This window comes from Silene latifolia, chromosome 2, assembly GCF_048544455.1.
Source record: "Silene latifolia isolate original U9 population chromosome 2, ASM4854445v1, whole genome shotgun sequence".
NCBI classification, from domain to species: domain Eukaryota; kingdom Viridiplantae; phylum Streptophyta; class Magnoliopsida; order Caryophyllales; family Caryophyllaceae; genus Silene; species Silene latifolia.
Window position 1 is genome coordinate 171,033,128 of NC_133527.1, and position 16,539 is coordinate 171,049,666.

Consider the following 16,539-nt stretch of genomic DNA (forward strand, 5'->3'; position numbering starts at 1 on the left):
AGTAACATGTCCAGCAGTCCCAAATAAAGTGATATAGTAGTCTAAAAAAGCCTTGAAATGTCTGGAAAAGCAGTGCAAACAGTTCCCTGTGTGTCCACAACTTTTCTTATGTTAGAAGAATTTCTTCTAGCAGCTACCTTAGAAGAAAAATATGTTGTACTAGCATCACCCATCTTAATTTCAAAGTCCTTAGCTTTTTGAAAAATAATACTCAGTTCAATAGTTCGAAGTTTACAATAATTCTTACTGAGATTCTCCTCTTCCAGACATAGAGCTCTATTATGTGGGTCAATTTGGAGCTTTTCCTGGCAAGTTTGAAGTCTTCTTTGCAATTTTTTCACCTTAATGAGTGATGTTAGCATAGTGTTCCCTATGCAAACCACGCAAATTTCCTTTCACCGTCCGAGATGTTGGACCAACTTATACATGGCACATCCCTTAATGTAAGTCCCCATTCAAAGACGAACGAGAGGGAGGAAATTCGATCCCGGCTCCAAACATTAAGGTATTTGAAGGAGGAGTTCTTAGGATGGGTACTTGCATCAAGAGTAATGACCAGGGGGAGTGGTCGAAATTCTGCAGATAAGTGCCTCGGCATAGGAATCAGGGAAAGCTAGTAACCACGAAGTATTAACCAAAGCCCTATCTAGTCTAACCCATTTTCTATCCGCGTAATCCTGCTTATTAGTCCATGTAAAACAGCACCCCTGAGTTCTAACCTCAGCAAGGCCCGCATTAGCGATAGCTTCATTAAATTCAGCCATGGCAGCAGCATTGGGGGGGTCAGAACTGATTCTTTCCTCAGTAGTACGCACACAATTCACATCCCCTAGGACAATCCAAGGATTGGTACAGCCAACATTACTAACCAAAAAATCCCAGAGAGGGAATCTCTGAGCAGGGTGATTAAACCCATACACAAAAGTAGCTTCAACAACATGAGACCCATGAGTGAGAGAGAGGTGAATCCACTGACTGCTGGTGTTTAGTACCTGAACATTTAGAGAGGAGTCCTTCCAAATAATCCAGATCCTACCATTTAGGTGAGAAGAGTAATTATCCAAAATAAAAAATTGCTTAAACTTCCTTCTCTGAATAGAGAGGGCGTTCTTATTCCTGATTCTAGTTTCTACAATACCCATAATATCTAAGCGAGATTTATTAAAAACAGAAATAACCTCTGATTGCTTCAAAAGCTTATTCATTCCCCTAATATTCCAGACCCCAATTTTCATGGTGAGTGCAGTGGGGGTGGGTCTTCTGTCTCACTAACCTCCTGTTCAGCCCAGGTGGGTGTAGGTATACTAAGTTGAGAAACCACAGTGCCAGGTTTTAGTTTGGCAGCAACTTCAGTAATACTTTCATTCATTCCCGCTACAACATCGCCCAAGATACCAAACTGGTTTAATGAGACAGGTATTGGATCCTGAGACTGCTGCTCAGTCACCACCTGAATATTAAGGTCCAGCTCTTGACTAGCGGTCCAGGAGCTATTGGGCAGAGCCGAAGCTGGGCATAGAGTCCCAGACTCACCATGCTCCGGATGGTCCAAGGAAGCCCTCTCACTAGCCAACAAGGGAACATGGGCAAGGACCACCGACGCGGTGACAACCCCCACCGAGTCGGGAATCAATGACATGCTACCAAGGGTAAGATCAACCACTTTACGAGCAACGGTTTCAACCATTTGTGGAGCATTAATATTTGTCTCGGTGTCCTTATGGTCGTGCAATAGAACAATTTGGGCTCGAGTTTGCAGCTTTGGGTTTGGCCTTCTGTTTGAGTTGCTTGCAAACTTTTTTTTCATGCCCCAACTTCTTGCAATGAGTACAGTAGTAGGGTAACCACTCATACTCCACATCCTGAATGATTTGCCCCATAAAAGGGGAATTAATAACCACATTATCAGGCAAATGTCCAGAAAGATCAACTTCTACCATAACATGGGCAAACGATAACCTCTCTTTATTAGTGGTAACAGGATCGGCATAGAGAGGAGTACCAATTTTACTGGCTATCTTGCTTAGAGCAGAGGCAGACCAGAGATGAGGATCCAAATTATGAAAGAGCACCCAAACAGGCACTTTAGATATTGTGTCCAGCTGAGTTGGGAAAAGAGGAGTCCATTGCTTTAGAAGGAGGGAGTGGCCACTCAAACTCCAAGCATTACCCCTTAAGATGCTATTCATGTCATCCACTGAAGAAAAGCGAAAGTAGAACCACCCTTTTTTGCTCCATAGCTCAAGTATATAATTACTCCCTTTTATAAACCCCTTTTCTAAAATAACTCCCTTATGAAAACTTTTTAATAATTTACTCCCATAAAACGTTCTCAGGTCAAAAATTGCACCCAAATTGACAATCCGATGAAAAATCTTTTTTTATGACCGTTTTGGCCCTGTGTAATTTCATATCTTCTTCCCCATTTGTAATTTCATCTACTTCCCTCTTTGAAGCACATGAAGATGTTCGACAAAACTATACCAAGAAAATTTGAAGCACATGAAGATCTTGAGGCTAAAACAAGAATACTGATGGGACGGAGACGGATTTTTGTATAACACGCCAGGTGTTCGACGCAAGTCCCGCACCAAATTCGCAAGCTTCTACTAATGATTTATGCAAAAATCAGATACACGAGTATAGAGTATTTTGCTCCATAGCTCCTGTAATTCAAGCACACCAGGTGTTTGATGATAGTTCTACACCAACTTCTTGCATAAATTACTCTCAAATGGTGGAACCTATTGTCAACCAAGTCGCCATAGTCGATGACGAAGATTCTAAAATGAACAAAAGTGGGGAAATATCAGTTTGTGTCGATGTTCCCGAGCCTTGGTACTTGGTACTCTTGTGTATTAATTAGGGGGAATCCAAAATCTTTTCTGGTGTAGATCTCATCCAAATACCATCTTTTTATTCCTTTCTTCATTCTCTTTTTGCAAGGTTTGCTTTCTTTTTCTATTTTTAAATAAATATGGTGTTCACCTAATTTATCTGTAGCAAGTGTTGTGTAAGACTATATGGTGATAAAATGATATTGTAAAGTACCTCTTTAGACCGTCTCATATAAATTGCAGATTGAAGTTGAATAATCTCGAATGTGAAAATTTGTCGCCTAGAATCGGATGCCCACAACGTGTTTGTTGAAACATGTCTGTCAAACTCCAACTCACACTTATCTTAGCCTAGGAAATTGGAGAAGAGAACACTTGATGAAATTAAGATTTTATATTTTTTGGAGAAACTCAAGAGATTGGCAAGAAAATTCGGGTGGGAAATTGATTACAATGAATGGTAATCATGAGACTATTATCTTAATTGGGGAAAATAGGAGAAGAAGGGGAGTTTTGAGGTATGAATTGATGAGTATAATGGAGAGAGAGAGAGGAGCTCAAGTATATAAAAACAAGAGAAGGGCATTTTTATCATAAAATTAGGCTTTAAATCACAAAATTCAAATATTGATGGAATATGTCACCGGATTGTCTAAATGGGTGCAATTTTTGACTTGAGAACATTTTATGGGAGTAAATTATTAAAAAGTTTTCATAAGGGAGTTATTTTAGAAAAGAGGTATATAAAAGGGAGTAATTATTAATTTACTCTTTTAAATAATTAGAATAATACTCTCTCCAACTATATACTTACTCTTATTTTCAGTGATTCAATTTCATCCTTAGTCAATCAAAACAACCTTAAAAATTGTGCATACTCAAAGAAGGCTTTTCTTCATCTCTATCCACTTCTATTTATCTCTTAAATTTCACACAATTTACCCAAATTAAACCCAGGAAAAAAAAAATCAATCAAAACAACCTTAAAAAAGGCGCATACTGTGTTTCCAACAGCACAAATTATGCCCATGAATACCCAATTCCTTATTATTACTTCTTCGTTGTCGTCTTCATCTTCTTTTCTGGGTAAAGCTATGAGATTGAGGAAGTTTAGGGATAATTTTAATTATAATCATAAGTTTTTGATTATGGTTCGGGTTCGGGTTCGGGTTCGCCATCATTGTCGGAAAGTATTGCAGGGCAGGTGGGACTTTATTATGCGATAAGTGGTCCACCGGTGTGGTGGTGTTGGCGATTAGGGTTTTCGGAGGTTGGGGATAGATTTTCAAGGTAGGTGCGTGCTTGCCATGGTGAGGATAATTGTTGACGTCAGCTGTAGATTAGTTGCGCCGCCGTTGTCTCGGGTTGGTGAGGTGAGAATGAGATGAGGTCAGAGGAGTCCGTGATGTTTGATGATATGTCGGAGACGGTGCAACGAGTATGCTGATATGTCGGTGAGGATGAGTTGTGTTGCGATGGTTAGGAAGGTGGTGGATTGATGTGGACAAGTCACATGGATACACCAAAATCATGGTCTCTGTTTTTTAATTTTGTGTTCAAAAGACACAAATACACAAAAGGTTAGAAGACATTAATTAGGAGTTAGGATGGAGTAATAATTATGTTATAATTAAAAAAAGTAAAATGACAATTACCGGCTGATCAGGTAGTCGGTCATTCGGTTCTATTTTGAGAAGATGTTACACAAAGTTGGGTTTATTTCGAGTTAAAATATAGTTTGGAGTATTATGAGAATGATGTCTATATTTTGGAGTATTTATGTTAAATTACCCAAGTTTAAAAGAAATTGTTTTCTCATCTCTTGCACCTTGATATTTGGATGTTGTAAATTATGTGAAGTAGAATAACATGTCTAGTGATATGCTGAATGTGTTGCCCTAAGCCTATACATTTACATTAACTACATGCATGTTTAAGTTAGATGTCATTAGTAAGAAATAAACGAGCAAGTAATAAATCTAAATTAATTCAAAGGTTATAGTTATTTAATTTCCATTTAGTAACTTTTATTACATCATCAATCGATATTATGTTGAAAATAATAGTTGCCTTGTGTTACAATGTATATTACATGTTCTTTTGGTGTTACAATTGTGGTTTTGATGATCTCATTAGCATGAAAAGAGAAGTAGTTGTTTGGTATCTCGAACTTCGAGGACGAAGTTAATTTTAGGGGGTAGAATGTGATACTACAAATGTTTTTGAGTTATTATAACTTTACTTATGTAATTTCGTATGATTGTTTATCTATGCTTTATATATTATACCTGAACGATTGTCCTTATAATATAAGTTGTGTTGATAGCATCTCTATTTGAATGTATGGAGTTGATATTTTAAGTAGTTGGTGTGAACTTCGGGGACGAAGTTCTTTTTAAGGAGGGAAGACTATAATACCCCATATTTTAATTATATTTTATAAATCATATTTTATAAATTATACTCCCTCCTATTCCGAATAACTGTCCCATTTGGACAATGGCACGAAAATTAAGGAATATAGGTAAATAATGAAATGTAAAAGATATGGGTAAGATTATAGGATAGAGGGTGTTATGATTTAGATGGGTAATTTGTTAATTAAGATGCTAATGACTCCCTCCATTTTTACACACCTTTTTGTTTCCCTCCATAATCATAAACACATAGCTGAAGCTATGTTTTTTTATTAAACGGTTTCGATACATACACGGTTTTGCTTAAAATAAAATGACAAAGTATAATTATTACACATTCTATTTTCTAATTAAATTACATAATTAAATTACATTACCTTGAAATAAAATTATATTTCACTTAAAATAAAAATATATTAACTAGGAAATAAAATTATACTCCCTCCAAATAACAATGTTTGCCCCATTTCTCTAATAAATGTGAGAAGTATTTTATTGAAATGGGGCAAACATGGGTATTGGGAGGGAGTAAAACACAAATTGAAAGAGCGAAAGAGAAAATTGGACTTCAGATTAACTTTCGATTTCCTTCAACTTATCTTGATTGGAGTGTTTGAGTTGTTCCATAAGCCAAGTAAACCCAAATTGTCAGTCCAAATGTTACATATCCAACTCACCAAGATTGAAATTTGACACCAAAATTGAAATATGGAGCCAAAATACAAACATGGGAATATTTGCGCCAAAACCAAAATTTCAAAAGAGTGCAAAGTTCTTTGTGCTATAAATAGAAGGTGTATTTATTAGAGTTCATTGATAAACTTCAGTCCAAAAAACACCTTTCAAATAAAGAGCTATCAAACAAAAAATTCACAAACATTCAATGAAGAATCTCACAAACTTAGAAAGATCGAAAATTAATGAAACACTATTGAATAACAACATAAATGGAAAACCAAGACATGGTATTATCAATGAAGTGGCAGCAAGGTTTTCAGTGGATAGGAAAACAATAACAAGGATATGGAAGAAAGCACAGAAATAGAGAAATGCATCCTTACTAGTGAATGTGAGCCGCAAAAAGAAAGGCAACAAGAAAGTGGGGAGAGCGTTTTTAGATGAGGAGAAGCTCAAATCAATTGAGCTACTGGAAAGGACAACACAACACTCATTGGCTATGCACTTAGGTGTAAGCCAGTCAACAATTTCAATATGGGTGATGTCAAAGCAAATCAGGTCACACACAAATGCACTCAAACCGGGTTTGACTGATAAAAACAAACTTGCTAGATTAATTTTCAGTCTAGAACATTTAGTATATCAGGAATACACTAAAAGAGTTGTTTTCAAAGATCAAAGCAATATCATTCACATGGATGAGAAATGGTTTTCTAAAACTAAACATACTACAAGGTTTTACTTGGGTAAAGGCGAAACAGACCCTCATAGGTGTGTACAGTCTAAGAGTTTCATAGAAAAGGTCATGTTCATGTGTGCTGTAGATAGACTATTGTATGGGTCAAATGGTGAATTAATTTTTGATGGAAAGATAGGAATATGGCCATTTGTTATGGAAATACCAACACAAAGAAACTCAAAAAACAGAGTAGTGTGGACAGCGGGGGCCCACGGAGGTGCTTGGGAGAGAAGAGAAACAAGCGTTTGCATTTTGTATGGAGTCGCCACCAATTGTTATGGGAAATTGGAACCGTTCGAATACCTCGCGTCACGTCAAGACACAAAGTAGTGACATGAACACTAAGCAATCGTTACCCTTAGCATTCTATGTCTAGAATGACTCTCGTGGATGCCAATGAACACGGGTGTTCACAGATATCTGGAGTAAGGGGTGAGGGTACGTATTAGGAAGCTCTTTTGACCGAACACCTAATCCCGCCCGCCTCGATAGCGGCCTCTACTAATGATTAGGGAAGTTATTCGTACTCGATATATCGTCGATTGTATGCATGTAATGCAACATCCAAGTTTTAATACTAGCATGTGAGAATTAATACTAAGTCGGTGAACAATTAATTTAGCAAACAATTAGGTCGAAGTAGGATTTAAGTTCAATTACATGTGAAAACATACAAATGATACAAGAAATAATGATAAATACAATAAAAGAAAATTACAATAATGAAAATTACAATAATTACAATGGGTTTAGTGATTTATGTCGAAAATACCTTTAAAACGGATGTTTGAGAAAAAGAATAAAAGAATAAAATTACGAACAGATCAGAAGGTGATAATACGGATAATAGTTAATTAAATGTAAGCTAATTAAACTAGGTCAAGCAACAACGGAGTTCAGGGACAGAATTCAACCCGGAACAGGCGCAGCAGAGCTGCGTCCTTTGGAATAGGCGCAGCAGACGCTGCGTCTGTTCCTGACCTAAATTCTGGCTGTGAAGCCGGAATTGCGTGTTGTTAATACTCATTGGTGAATTTAATGATTGATTAAATTATTTACTCGGATGAAAGTGATTAGTAGGTTATTTACATGTGATTAAGGGTCATAAAACAATAAAACATGGATGAAACGGAATTAAACGAATTAATATAAGATTAATGAGAATTATTAACAAATTAACAAACTAAATCAATTAATTAGGTTAAATACAACGGATTAATGACGAATATATGATAGATATGACAAATAACAGATGTAAATATGTCAATGATGAATTCCAGAAACTCAATATTGATGAATTGAATCTCTAAAACCCGAATTGAGTTTAATGACGAAAACCCGCAAATAATGATTACTTGGGATTTAAGTCGAATTTATGATGAATTACGTGCCAATGAATGATAATTAATATACATGTGAAATATCAGACTATATATTATGACGAAGAATTAAAGAACAAACAAATAAAAAGCAAACAACGAACGAGTTTACAGAGGACGAAGGAAGAAGAAAGGAAGCAGGAACTGCGACAGCCTCACGAAGAGGCGCAGCAGGTACTGCGCTCCTTCGAAGAGGCGCAGCAGTTGCTGCGTCCTTTCTCGACGGTTAGTCTTCTGGAAATCCGTGAAAAAAAGAGGTTTTAAAGCATGGTTTAGAAATCGGTTTTAACGAGGTATTTTTGACATAAACCTTACAATAGTGATACAATAATTAAAATTAAAATACAAAAATAAAGGAGGATTTACACCCTCAGACTTACATGTTGATGAAACGAGAAGGACTAAGATATCGATTAGTGATGCTCGACGCGAATGCAAAGAAAGTGCCCTCGTAAGAGGAAAACGATTAGATTAATTAAGTTGATTGATGTGTAGTTGGTCAAGTTGGTCGGTCATGCAAACGAGGCTGGTACTCAGAAAGATCCGAGCTTACGTAGTCGAATGTTCAAGCACGTAGACGCCAAAAAGTAAGAACAAAGGTCTAGAATGCAAAGGGAGAAGAGAAGGGCGGACACTCGCGTGAGAAATATGAGGAGCGAAGGCTCCTATTTATACTAATCACGTGAAGGAATTAGGGTTTCGGAGACTCTTTGGAAGTGAGTCTCGGAAAGATATGAAAAAGATACGAAAATTACGAGAAAAGGACTGGGAAGAGGCGCAGCGATCACTGCGTCTCTTGGAAGAGGCGCAAGACTGCTGCGTCTGTTCCCAAGGGGTTTCCTCCTGCGGAAGAAAGATTTCCGTGTTTAAGTTATGGTAGGACGGAATAATTCGGTTTTCCTTAATATCTTATGTGAATATTACAGGAAATTGTTTACCAAAAGATAAAGATTGTGAAATATGGAATAGTAATATCCGGAACATTCCAGAACATTCTGACTCGGGATTTAACGGTTATCAGAAAATGGAGACAGTTTTAGGCCCGGACTCCAAATGTACTCTAATTACTGTCAAAACGACCGTATCGGCACGTAGATGACAACTAAGAGGTAGACATTAATATTTGAGCAATCACTTGACGATAATCTTACGAATTGTCACAAATCGTTCGCGTACCAAACATCCGCCCAATCATCACCGGGTGGTTTGCGAGAGGTGCGAAATGAGGTATCTCTGAGCCCCACTTTGACTGAGGCTTGGACAAGGCGAAAGTCAAAGTATAGCCATCAGGCCAATCGAAGATTACAACCTGACGACTATGGCAACGCGAGGCGACTCAAGGGGTCTGAGCCAAGGACCTATGGTCGGGAACATTTTAGAGTCTGTCGACTATCGGGGAGGGTCGTTTAAAGTCCATTAGACTACGTAAGGAGGCTCGCCAGCCATAAGAAGAGATCATACCTGAGACTTCTTTCTCGAGATGTTTCCGGAGGTACATGGGAGCTGTTGAGCGAAGATCGGGTGTAAGGACTAAATAAGGTGAGTAGCGGGACACAAAGTGGAACCGCTGAAAGAAAGAAGGCTGCTTGGGTAGTCTTCGAGAAATAATTGCGAGTAGCGGGACACGGCGGGGCTGGCCGAGGAGAAATCGCTTAGGTAGATGTTAATCTTCATGTCTTAAGAGGACAAGACGTCCGCTTACTCTCATTGGAGACATGATTGGGAATTATTCTTCATGTCATGAGAGGGAAAGTGTATCCGCTTACTCTCGTCGGGAAACATAATGAAGGCGTGTCGAATTTCGTGAAGAAATAAATGCTCGTTGTGACAAGCAAAAGGTCTTGGAAGAAATAAATAATATGCAACGATCTGCTGCTGGCTTGGAAATGAGGGCCGGAATGAAAGAAAATCGTCAAACGGACCAAAAGGATAAAATAGCATCGGGGAAGAGGCGCACCAAAGATGGGCCCACAACTAACGAACTCATAACGAATTTTTGAAAATCCGTATGGAGGGAACACAAGGAAGAGGCGCAGCAAGAGCTGCATCTCTTGGAAGAGGCGCGGCCCTTCGCGTCTATTCCCAAAGTGTTTCTTCTGCGTAAAAACGCGATAACCAGAGGCTTATGTTCATTATTATTTCGAAACACAATTTCACATATTCTCTCTCAAATCTTCACCATTTCCGCCAAGGTTTGATCCAAAAGCTTAATTAATCATGACTAATCGAGGTATGTGTCTCATTCTTGCATTAATCGTCCATATTTGTCGAATTTTGGATCGAAAAAATTAGGGTTTACGACCCAATTGATCGAAAATTTGGGGCTTTTTCCCCAAATGCATTTGCCTTGTCAAATTGACATTAGAAATGGATAATTGGTAATATAAGGAACATAACCATGTATTTGTCTCGAATTTTCGTTGAGTTTTGAGCCTTTGAATGAATTTTGAGACGGTTTCACAGCTAAACCGTAAATTGCTTCGAAAATAACCTTAGGATTGCCCATTTGCGATGAAACTTGATATTTGGGATCCTTGAATGATGGGTAAACTTTCTACCATCTCGGAATTTTGGTTTGTGACGGCTTTTTTAGGACACTTTTCTAGGGCATAATCGCCGTTATAACGAAATGCTGCCGAAATTTCGACTTGAACCCGGAACTCGGCTCCACATTAGGCTTGACTTGACCCAAATTATCAAATGAGTGATCAGGTTGGTGAGAATGTGGCCAAAAATGGCGAGAAAAGAGCGATTTCAGGGCTTCTGAAGGCTCGAAAATCGCTTAACCAAGGATTGTCGTCACGTGACGCGGCCTAAATTTGCTTTAATATTGCAGGTGATGTAGCTTCTACTTCTGGGAGATTTCCCATGGAGATAGACGTTGCTACTGTCGAGGAGGCTTTAGAGCAGGCCTTCACCGCCGCGGTGATGGCTGCTGGGGACGAGGTCCACGAGGAGGAGGCTGTCGAGGAGGAGGAGGCCCCGAGACGGGCCAACGTTGGGCGAGGAGGTCGTCAGCTGAGAGGAGTTCCTGCGTGGGCTGAGACTTGGGAGAGTAGGCACCTGCTGTGGGCTGCAGAGGGTCACCTATCCTACAGGACGGTGAAGAGCTTGGTAAATAGGAATTCACTACTCATTACTCATCCTCTTTCATTCATTTATTCACATCTCTTTCAAATTTCATTCAAAACTAAAGATAGCTTTTGTTTCAAATCACAATAGGAGGTCAGGAACATCAGGTCGTTCTCGGGCTACACGACAGCGATGAAGCACTACGAGCGGCTGTCGGCGGAGGAGCGGGCCATGATCGAGCGCGGAGCGTGCGGTCCTTTGGTGCAGGCTTGGAGGGATATCGCGAAGAGGAAGCTGTGGGCTAACCTTAGCCTGGTCCGCGCTTTCTTGGACCGATTCTGGGATACGACTTCCACGTTTCACATGCCTTTCGGTGAGGTGGGAGTCACTCTGGAGGACTACGACATGATTTCTGGTCTGCCGTGTGGGACCGAGAAGGTGGAGTGGCCGGAGACTGCCATGAGGGTGGACTCGGCTGAGGCGAGGAGATTGATCGGCTGGAACTTATCGCCGAAGGCTGTTACAGTGTCGGGTTTGGTGCCCAGCTCCTACGTTCGAGACTATTTTGCGGAAAAGATCCCGGCGCTGGTGACGATTGACGGGAGGGAGACGGCTCCTCCTCCTGTCTGGTGAGCGAGGGCTCGTTTGTGGCTCTGGTGGTTTCGTCTTCGATTTACCTCGGAGACAAGAGCGAGAGGTCGTCGACGAAGCTTCTTCTCTTCCTTTCGACCGAGTTCCCTAGGGCGTTGGGACTGGGTCACTTGGTTTTGCGGTCCTCATCCGCTTCATGAGGGCCATGGTTCCTCCGGAGTTAATGGAGAAAGGGACTTCTCTTGGTGCTGTCGGGCCTGGACTACTGCTGGAGGTATGAACCCTCCTTTATACCGAAATCAATTCCTCTCTTTGTCAAATCACGAATGATCGTCATTGACTATTTTTCTTTACAGGCGTGGGTGTACTCCTACTTCCCGGGCCTTGCGCCCAAGAGGACGGAGCCGCTGGAGAAGGCCTATCCCGTGGTGAGGGATTGGGTGATGTGCAGGACGAAGAGCAAGCGTTCTTCTCACGGTGTCTACCGGCGGGATGTGAACGCTCTTCAGCTGGGCAGCGTAAGTATCTTGCTTATATTCATTTGCTTCTTATATTGTCTTTTAATTGATCATAGGAATGATCCTTGTTTATCTTGTCACAGTGGGTGCCCAGACCTTGGGCGGAGTACGCTAGAGCGCCTCCTTTCGTGGCTGAGGTTCTTCGACCCAGGAGCTCGAGCCGACTGCTGTTGAGGACGTCGATGGGTCCTGTGTGGTACTTGGGCGAGCGCTTGGCTCGTCAGTGCTCTCGGGACGCGTTGACGGTTCCCGTCGATCCTCCCAGGACGATGTTCAGGGAGCCTTCTGAGGCTGAGCGGGAGGTGGACTTGGCTGGTGCCAGTGGTGACGCCCTCCTTCTTCCTGGCGAGGACTACTCGGCGTTCCTCTACGGGAGGTTGGCGTACTGGCCGGTAGTGGTGAGCATCTTTTACTCTTCCTCTTGACTTGATTTCCTTTTGAGAACTATGATGAAAGATCACCGATTAATGAGAAATATTTGACTATGCAGGAGGTCGAGGCGGCGGGCATCGAGCCCCCAGAGTACCCCGAGACCCTCGAGTACACTGACGCGACCGGGAGGACGACGATCTCCGAGCTGCGTGACTTTGACGTAGCTGTGACGGATGCTGGCCTGGACGACTGGCAGCATCTGATTCGGAGGGTGAGCCTCTAACTTTGCATAACTTCTGTTTAACAACACATTTGATTGAGTTTGTTCAATTGTTGAGAATTTCTTTTTGAAAATGCAGGTTGCGCCGTCTCGGTTTGTGGCGTTGTGGAGGGTGGCCAACCGGCTGCGAGCTACTGCCGTCGAGGCACTTGTCGGCGGTCGAGGTCGTCAGGTATGAACCTTATGCCTATTCCATTTTTGAATTTTGATTTTCCAACTTTGCTTGAAATGATTGACATGAGCCAATTTATTGTTGTTTACAGGGTGACCGCGAGCTGGAGCGAGAGTTGACCCAGTCTCGGGAGGAGACATCTCGCTTGTTGAGGGAGCTCGAGGTTCGGGATGCCGAGATTGCCATTCTTACGGCAAGAGTTGCAGAGTTGGAGGGCGACCAACATTAGTTTTGTGTAGCTTTTGTAGACTTGCACATTTGGACATTGATTTTGGACATTTTTGGACTTTGTTTGGGGCGAGAGCCCCCAGTTTGTTGTACATCTCCCTTGTTTGGTGTATATAAGATGGCTTGAGAGCCTTTGCTGCTGGGTTGCGTTGCTTGTATCTGTAGGTTAGCTTTGAACAGGTTTGGTAGATGACGGTTTACGCCGTCATGCTGCCGAAATTTACATAGAAATCACGCAAAACATACATTTGTATATACATATGTCCTCAATTAGCGCAAAACGAGTGACTCGAAAGATGTAAAAATGCAAAAAAATGCAAAAAATTGCTGGAAATGACCGGACGGTAAGGAGGGTTACCCCTAAAAAAAGAAAAAAAAAACAGAAATCTATAAGTTAGAAATGTAGAAATGAAATTAAGAAATTGAAATTAATATATAAATGTTGAAATTCGGTAAATCGAAAATTATTTTCTAAAATAAATGAATTAAATGAGAAATGTAAAATTAGAATGAATTAAAAAGAAAATTATTTCCTAAAATGATGAATTAAAATTATTTCCTAAAATGAGAATGTGTGAGTGCGGTAAAATGGCGAAAATGTCGATGTCGCCTCGAAATGCGTGCCCGCGAAATTAGGAAACCTGAAACATGGTAATCTTCACGTATTTACCAAAATAATAACCCGTAGGAATATGAAATTATTCGTCATGGAATTAAGAAAGATCCAACCCGGAAAATCACAGAAGGGAAGCTGAGGAAGAGGCGCAGCATGAGCTGCGTCCCTTTGAAGAGGCGCAGCAGTCCATACTGTTCCCAAGGTGTTTTGTTCTGACGGTTTTTTGGAAACAGAAATTAGTATAAATAGAAACGTCGATGGAGTTTTTATTCACACAAATCTTCTGTCTCTGCTTCGTCTAATTACATAAAATTCTCAAAATAATTTTTTCATCATGAATACTTTGGAGATTCGTTTGAAGGAATGGACCAACGAATTTTCGAACATGGAGAAACATGATATGGGTGCTTATAATTTCGGGTCTTTGTTGAGTTTAAAACTCATCAAGGTTGTTAAACCATTCTTGGATGCTTGTCTTGACTATTGGGACCCAAATTACCATGTTTTTGCGTTCCCTGGAGGTGATATTCGCCCATTTCCTGAAGAAATTGCTGCTATTGGTGGGTGGGATCCTGAACACTTGCCTGCCATTCCTTCTACTTCGCAAGGATACAAGAGCAAATTTAGAGACTTGCTTGGGTTGACTAGACTTGAGGTGGATCGTCTAGTGACTTCGAAAGGCGTGAGGATGCTGGACTTCATAGATCGATTCATCCACAGGGCCGACCCCACCGTTTCTCGTGTTGCTAGGCGGAGAGCATTTGGCTTTTGCTTGTTGCATGTGTATGTCTTCCAAGGGCATGTTGATGAAGACTTGAGAGGTGATCCCCGTCTTATGGGCCTTGTTGAGCAAATGGAGCTGCGCAGGAGCCCAGCTTGCTTATGCTTAGGAGAAATTCTTTTGGGCTTGGATGATAGGAAATCCAACCGTGATCTACCGTATTTGGGAAGCCCCGTCATTCTGCAGGTAAAAGACATTTTTTCTTTCTTTCTTCTTCTTCTTTTGTTTTTCGTTTTCGTTTTTTTTTTTTTTTTTTTTTTTTCGTTTTTTATGTTTTTTTGTTGTCTAATACCCGCTTTTGGTAGGTTTGGCTTATGGAACGGCTCCGATTGATCGAGCCCCCAGTTCATGTTCTTTCCTATCATGCCCGCTCGATTGCGATGAAGACGAGGTTGTATATGGTGGACTTCACTCGGTCCGTGATTACCGGAAGAACAAAGCAAGAAGAGCGATGATGGCCCGTTGATTAGGTGGGTCGCACCGTGGTGGCACCTCAAACCACATGAAGTGTCTTCTTTGGATCCGACTAGGTCCGTGCGCATTCTGGATTGGAGTTTATGGTGTGCATCTTCCGGAAAGGCCGATGAGACAAGTTGGGCTGAAACAGACGATCTCGAAACTTGATACCGTCCCCATGAGAGGCGCTATGGCTTATGGCGCTTACTACAGAGAGCCGAAGAGAGTGGGCCATTAAATGGGCCCAAAGAAACATGTGGTTCTTGAATTTCTCCGCTAATGCCTTGTGGGTGTCGGATTCTTATCTGCGATGGAGAAAGGCTACTACTCCGGAAGAGCGCGAGAGATTGAGGAAGCGCGATCCCGTTGACTACAAGGTGCGCGAGGTAGAGAAAGAGAAAGAGAAGCATCTGACAGAGGGAGAAGAAGAAGCCGGGTTTCAAGTTGTTCATCCTTCGAAGAAACCAAAGACTACTCCTGTCGCGGAAATGGTGATTAGCAAGAATGGAAAGTCTAGGCCTCGAGAAAGACCGTTGGTGATTAGGTCTGAAGTGGCGCAAGAGCGTCTGGCTCGAGGTCGTGACAAGAAATATGACAAGAATGACAAGGGCAAGGGGAAGATGGAGGAATAGCCCGAGTCTTTCTTTATTATTTGATCATTATTATTATTTATTGTTGTAATAAAAGGTGGGGTTTTTAGAATCCTAGCCTATTCTATTTTTATTATGTAGCTTACTATTATTATTAGAAAATGGATGAAAATAATAAAAAGGTTAAGTGGTTATGAAACCGTTGTGATTTTCTATTTATTATTCTTGTCGAATTCCAAATGCAATGCAAATGTCCTTCTATTTACATTTTAGATATAACGGGTTGAATCATGTGAAGGATTGCCTACGTATTCACTTGAAAAAATGAAATCAAACCCTTGCGCGTAGTTCGAGTAAATGTAAAAGAATAATTGTTCTAAGCAAGAGCTTGTAATGAACTTAGAAAATAAGCATGAGCTTTTTGCTTACTCTGAAGGTGCAAATTTAGTTTATTTGATGATATGAGGATGACAAATTTGTCAAAATGCAAGAGCACAGTGACATTAGCTTATTTCAGCTTGACCAGGGGCCGTTTATTTAGTGCCACAAGAGCGACACGTGGGGTTACGCGAGGCGCATTTTTGTTCCTATTCTAGGCATAGTACCGTTTTAGTTGGTCAAGGTTTGTCGGGTTCGAAAACTCATTCCCATCTAGGTCTGTGATTCTAACCGCACCCCCTAGGAGTATGGATTTGACTAGAAATGGTCCGGCCTAATTAGGTTTGAATTTTCCCCGTGGGTCAACAGGTAGAAGAGCTCTAACTGATTTGAGCACCAAGTCTCCTTCTTTGATGTTTCTTGGCCTAACCCTTT

The 16,539-nt window shown here is 40.9% G+C and overlaps 2 protein-coding genes across 2 annotated transcripts; both read right to left on the reverse strand.

The window, feature by feature from the left end:
* Positions 1 to 542: 542 nt before the first annotated feature.
* On the reverse strand, positions 543 to 1,235 carry LOC141641620 (uncharacterized). The gene has a single exon (XM_074450275.1). It carries the CDS (start codon positions 1,233 to 1,235, stop codon positions 543 to 545), a length of 693 nt encoding a protein of 230 aa, XP_074306376.1.
* A 483-nt stretch (positions 1,236 to 1,718) lies between these two features.
* Positions 1,719 to 2,189, reverse strand: LOC141641621 (uncharacterized). Its single transcript, XM_074450276.1, has one exon. The coding sequence runs from the start codon at positions 2,187 to 2,189 to the stop codon at positions 1,719 to 1,721; it is 471 nt and encodes a 156-aa protein (XP_074306377.1).
* Between the last annotated feature and the right edge of the window lie 14,350 nt (positions 2,190 to 16,539).

Excerpts from the sequence above, each read along its gene's own strand:
- LOC141641621 (XM_074450276.1), bottom strand. The coding sequence starts at position 2,189 with ATGAATAGCATCTTAAGGGGTAATGCTTGGAGTTTGAGTGGCCACTCC.
- LOC141641620 (XM_074450275.1), bottom strand. The coding sequence starts at position 1,235 with ATGAAAATTGGGGTCTGGAATATTAGGGGAATGAATAAGCTTTTGAAG.